Source organism: Lactuca virosa, chromosome 3, assembly GCF_052849685.1.
Source record: "Lactuca virosa cultivar CGN04683 chromosome 3, Lactuca_virosa_CGN04683_v6, whole genome shotgun sequence".
In the NCBI taxonomy this organism is placed as follows: Eukaryota; Viridiplantae; Streptophyta; class Magnoliopsida; order Asterales; family Asteraceae; genus Lactuca; species Lactuca virosa.
In genome coordinates, this window is record NC_136428.1 from 12792006 (window position 1) to 12797521 (window position 5516).

At 29.2% G+C, this 5516-nt stretch overlaps 1 protein-coding gene across 2 annotated transcripts; it reads right to left on the bottom strand.

Moving 5' to 3' along the window:
* Positions 1 to 472: 472 nt before the first annotated feature.
* LOC145165229 (short-chain dehydrogenase/reductase 1-like) lies at positions 473 to 5222 on the bottom strand. 2 transcript variants are annotated; one of them, XM_079083932.1, is made up of 6 exons: positions 4965 to 5222; positions 4817 to 4849; positions 4462 to 4705; positions 4301 to 4375; positions 4007 to 4195; positions 473 to 998 (listed from the first exon to the last, which is right to left on the bottom strand). In XM_079083932.1, the coding sequence occupies exons 2-6, from the start codon at positions 4837 to 4839 to the stop codon at positions 621 to 623; spliced, it is 909 nt and encodes a 302-aa protein (XP_078940058.1). In that variant the 5' UTR covers positions 4840 to 4849; positions 4965 to 5222; the 3' UTR covers positions 473 to 620. The 2 variants fall into 2 exon arrangements, with proteins under 2 accessions (XP_078940058.1, XP_078940057.1); XM_079083931.1 differs by having other exon boundaries at positions 4817 to 5221.
* Between the last annotated feature and the right edge of the window lie 294 nt (positions 5223 to 5516).

A 5516-nucleotide genomic window follows, 5' to 3' on the forward strand; every position in this document is an offset into this window, starting at 1 on the left:
TGATCTCAAAGTGGTGTAAACAAGGCAATGATGGTTTCCTCTAGGAGAGATGTTACTGTGGACAACCTTCAATTGTGTTAGTTACACCACTCTCGGATGATGAACCACTTGACGACATTGAGAAGCCATTGCACAAAATCGTGATGCTCTGAAAGAAGAAAAAGAAGAAAAAAATAGGTAAAATGAGTAAAGATCTACACAAAAGTTCAATTTAACTCAAATCAAATGTTTGCCAACGGGATATAATGGAACTCACATTTGTTTTTTGTCTAGTAAACAAGTGAAAAATATCGAACACTTGAAACAAATCGGCCGGTTAATTAAATTTGCAAAAAATTGTGAACTTCTTGACCTAATTGAAAAAAATATATTGGAACTTTATTTTTTAAAATATAAATAAACTAAAAGCATACCAAAAACCCAAATTAATTACCGACAAAATGGTTTTGTAAAATTAAATTAAAATAAAATATACCAAACACAAATACTTATTATACCCAACATTAGAGTTTAATACAGTTATAGATTGCAACATTTAAAACCCAATCATTTATATTATTTCTAGATTTATTCAAAGAAAACACCAAATTTCATCAACTTCTTAGAAACATTTCATATTATCAAAATGAGGATATATTCATTTGATTGAAATAGACTCCAGAAGGACCATCATCCGGCAACAAAGCAACCATGACCGGAGCTCTAGCACCTTCTTCTGGGGTCAAGTGCCCCGTATGAGATGTGATATCAGTTATCACATAACCTGGATGAACACAATTCACAAGAATATTACCAAACTTTCTTGCTAAAAGCCTTGTGTAACCATTAACTGCAGCTTTTGAAACTTTATATGCGGCAACCGTTAAAGGCCAACCGTTTTCCGATACATTATTGTCTTTCAAGTCCCTCAAAAACCATTCGATGATCTCATCAATTCTTTCTTCAGTAAGATTGTCAATATCTTGAAACTCTGCTCTCACCTTCTCATTGTGGATCCACTAAAAAGTAAAGAAAAATAAGACGTATCATGTTAATTTATTTTAAAGCTAAATACAAAAGTAATGATACATACTTCCATTAATTTGTGTATTATACCTTCTTAGATTCATTTCATTCTAGTACGATATTATAGTTTAATTCAAAACAAAATTAATACACTATAAATAACCTATCTAATTTATGACATTATATATATATATATATATATATATATATATATATATATATATATATATATATATATATATATATATATATATATATATATATATTATTTATTATAAAATTGAAAATTTTAGTCGGTTAGAGCATTTTAAAAAATAGACCTCTTTTTAGTGGGTATTTGGGATAGCTTTTAAAAAAACCTTATTAGCTTTTTAGTTTTTCAAAAAGTTAATAAGCTAAAAAAATGTTTGTGTATTTAAAAAACGTTTTTTAAAACAACTTTTTGGATAGGAAAAAGAAAAATTTTTAAAAGATGGAAAATCCTAGCTTTTTAGCTTTTTAATCATTTTACTCGTGAAAAATAAGTTTTTCTTATCCAAACACTTTTTAAAATCAGTTTTTCGTAAAAGCCATAAGCTAATAAACATTTAAAAAAAAATCAATTTTAAGATAAAAAAGCTAACCCAAACATATCCTTAATGGTACATAATCATATTACTACAACATCGAAATTTGTTATGTCATATATCAAGAACATATAAACATTTACTTCTTAAACCGGAAGGAGTGAGAGGGAAGCTTCCCTCACTTTTTGTGGGCCATACCCTCATTTCCCTTACTTTTCTTTCCCCCACCTAAAACCCAAGGAATGAGTGGAAAGCCCTTCCCTCACTTTTTTTTTATTAAATAAAATTAATTTTTTTGTTATGAATTATAATTTTTAAATTAATACTAAACATAAAATTTAATTAAAAATAAAAATCATTTCATTAATTAAAATAAAACTTACATTAAACCTAAAATTTATACTCGAACCATGGTTTTTTTTTTCCTTCGATTGGAAGTTGGGGTTTGATTGTCGGGATTCATTTTTTTTTAGAAGAAAATAGAGAGAATAGAGGGTAGTGTGAATAATGTTTGATGTTTAATATGTATGTATTTATAGGAGTGGAAAAAGGTTTAAAAAAAAACAAAAAAAAATACAATTAGCCGTTACAGCAAAAAAAAAAATTACTTTTTAACCGTTGAATAACGGTTCAATTTCAAAAAAAAAAGGAAATTACAACCAATCGCAGCAAGAGAGAGAGAGAGAGCGGGAGAGGCTCCCCTCTCCGTTTCCCGCACATCGCTTCCCTGCACCGATGGTGCGGTGTTCCGCCAGGCGGGAAGCTCCCCGCGCCCGTTCCTCGCTCCCACTCTGTCCGGCCTTATAAAAATATTTTCACTATCCATGAGCTTTTGAAATAATTATAAATAGATTTTACTGTTTTATTTATTAATCTAATATATATTTTATATAAAATCATAAAATATAAACAAAATATTCTAATAAACCAAAAATATAAAAACATTAGTCTCATTTTTATAAAATTAAAAATTAATTGTTTTAACTTAAAAAAAACATATTTAATATTGGTCTTCGTTATAAAGATTTCAATTAATAGTTTTTAATGATAGAAATAATTAAAACTAATATTTGGGTTTTATTATGTAGGATAAATAGCAAAAAAGACACTCAGTTTACACCAAAATTCTAATTTGACACTGTGATTTTTTTTGTCTCAAATTTGACACTGTGTTTTCCAATTTGTTACAATTCTGACCACTTGACCGATCAACCAGGTTACAAGCTGACGTGGCATGATGACATGTCAGTTTTGATGACGTGACATATTGACATGATATGCTGACGTGTCAAAATTTAATTTTTTTTTCCACAAAAAACCCTAAGTTTTCATTTTTTTCGATTTTGACACTAAGTTTAATTTTTTTCTTTCAATTTTGACACTATGTTTTTTTTTTCCAAATCGAACATCATTTATCAAATTTTGTTCAATTTTGACCATTTTCCATTTGAAACCGTATAAATATATTTTTTTTATTACATTTTAAACCGTATAAATATATATTTTTTTCGTTTAAAAACCACATATTTATTTAAATACAAGGTGTCTTTTTTTTTTTTTTTTTTTTTTTTTTTTACATTCAAAGCATAAAGCATAATGTATAAATATGCATTAGTTATATCATGAGAATCAAAAGTAACCATAAGCTTCTAATAAGACGTAAAAATCTCATGGGTTGCAAACTTGACATCCGGGTTTTGATCGACTACACGCCTCCAAACCTCCAAACTCATTTTAAAGTTGCGTATTTAATATAAAATACGGTTTTTATATAACCAATACATATTTATACATAAATTATGGCTTGAATGTAAAAAAAACATTGTATTTATACAAAACTATGGTTTTTAATTGAAAAAAATGTATTTATACGGTTTAAATGTATTAAAAAAATATTTATAAGGTTTCAAATAGAAAATTGTCAATATTGAAAAAAATGATGTTCGATTTGGAACAAAAAAAAATATTGTCAAAATTGAAATAAAAAATTAAACTTCGTGTCAAAATCGAAAAAAATGAAAACTTAGTGTTTTTTATGGAAAAAAATCAATTTTGACACGTCAGCATATAATGTCAGCATACCACGTCATTAAAACCGACACGTCATCATGCCACGTCAGCATGTAACCTGGTTAACCGGTCAAGTGGTCAGAATTGTAACAAATTGGAAAACACAGTATCAAATTAGAATTTTGATATAAACTGAATGTCTTTTGTACTATTTTACCCTATTATATATATCTAGGAAACTAACAAAAGAAGGGTATAAGATGAAATTTTAATATAAAAACAAGGGTGTGAAGAAATATATTACAAATGAACTTTTAGTAGTGGTTGTGAATTGCTTACATGTAGCTCTCGATAATTGGAAACTTTATCTAAGAGTGGAAATTTCCATGCTTACTATTATTGGTTGTGAAATGTGAATTGCTTACATGTAGTTCTCCATAATTAGAAGAAACGTTGACTATTCTTGGTGAATCAGAGAGATGAAGAAGTGGAAGAAACGCTTCGGTTACTCCTTTAGTTCCATAGTAATTTGTTCTCATACAATCTTCTCCCAAATCGTAAGGTTGTTCCAAAATCCCAGTTAAAAGATGTGCGTTTTCGTCAAACACTTGTTCCTAATCAAAACATACAAATCAAATACACGCCAGTTTTATTTGTAGTAAAATCAACACAATACAATACAATATAATTTATATAAATGATCGATCAATATGACTTACATATCCTGCTCCATCTTTGAAGACCCTAAATTCGTTATACTTCACGATTATTCCACTTTCAGCTGCATTATTGACCTAAATTAACACAACTGAAATTTTAATCAAATTTGATATGATAAATCAATCATAAATGACAGAAAAAAATGTTTGTTTTCTCTCACCAAGATATCGAGCTTTTTGAATTGAGATTCGACGAATTTGGCCAACCGACCAACACTCATCAGATCTTTCACGTCAAGTTGATGATAAACGACATCGTCAAGGCCAGAGACTTTGAGATTTTCGATAGCTTCAATACCTCGATTCTCGTTTCTAGCAGTTAGTACGACGGTAACGCCGTTTGAGGCCAATTGACGGCAAATCTCAAGTCCAATACCTTTGTTTCCTCCGGTGACAACTGCAACTCTGAAATCATACCAAATAACAAACAAACAAATATCAAACTTCCATTTATTTTAAATACAAGTAGTAAACAATTAAGAAGTATTTCGATGAGTATATGATCGATATATATACCTTTTTGAACTGATTTTCTCCATGGATTTTGATCTGCAAATACTCGACTAATTAAGTTTACTCAAGGGATTGAAGTTTATCTGGTATGACTGACTCGAATTAAAATTTTGAATTCAAATCCACACTTGGTTTTGTATCGGATGTATACCGAGATATATGACGATGAACATATGAAAAAAGTTTTATCCACGAGACTGGTTCGCCGGGTATTTGATCGGAGAAGGAAAAAATGATTTGAGGAAGAATATGAGAGATCTTTTAGATATATAGAATCAACTCATCAACCCCAGTTTTTTTTTTTTCTTTCTCGATTGAACACGTAGTTCTCTGACCACAATCCACGGTGAAACTACCCCAAATTTGCCAAATTTGTGCAGACATGTGGGTGTGCGGTTGGGCCCCACAAATGGAAGTGGCCAAGGGAATTTCTAACGTCACCTCTTGTATTTATTTCTATCCAAGGTGAGTAGTGACAAAGTTTTGATGTGATTAAACTGTATCTCAAACCAAATGTATATTTTATTTCTATTTTTATTTATTTATTATGTTATACGATTTTTCACCTTTAAACTTAAAATCTAAATAATATTATTGATTCTTATTTTTACTTAAAATTTAAGGAATGTCGGTAAAAAAAAAAAAAAAAAAAAAAAAAAGATGGAGAGAAAGGAACGGAAGAGTCGTCAGATGATTGGGGATG

Coding starts and splice junctions, on each gene's coding strand:
- LOC145165229 (XM_079083932.1), bottom strand. CDS start 4,839: ATGGAGAAAATCAGTTCAAAAAG. Junction 4,376..4,461: donor TCAAAAAGCTCGATATCTTG/GTGAGAGAAAAC, acceptor GTGTTAATTTAG/GTCAATAATGCAGCTGAAAG. Junction 999..4,006: donor CTAATTATGGAGAACTACAT/GTAAGCAATTCA, acceptor TTTACTTTTTAG/TGGATCCACAATGAGAAGGT.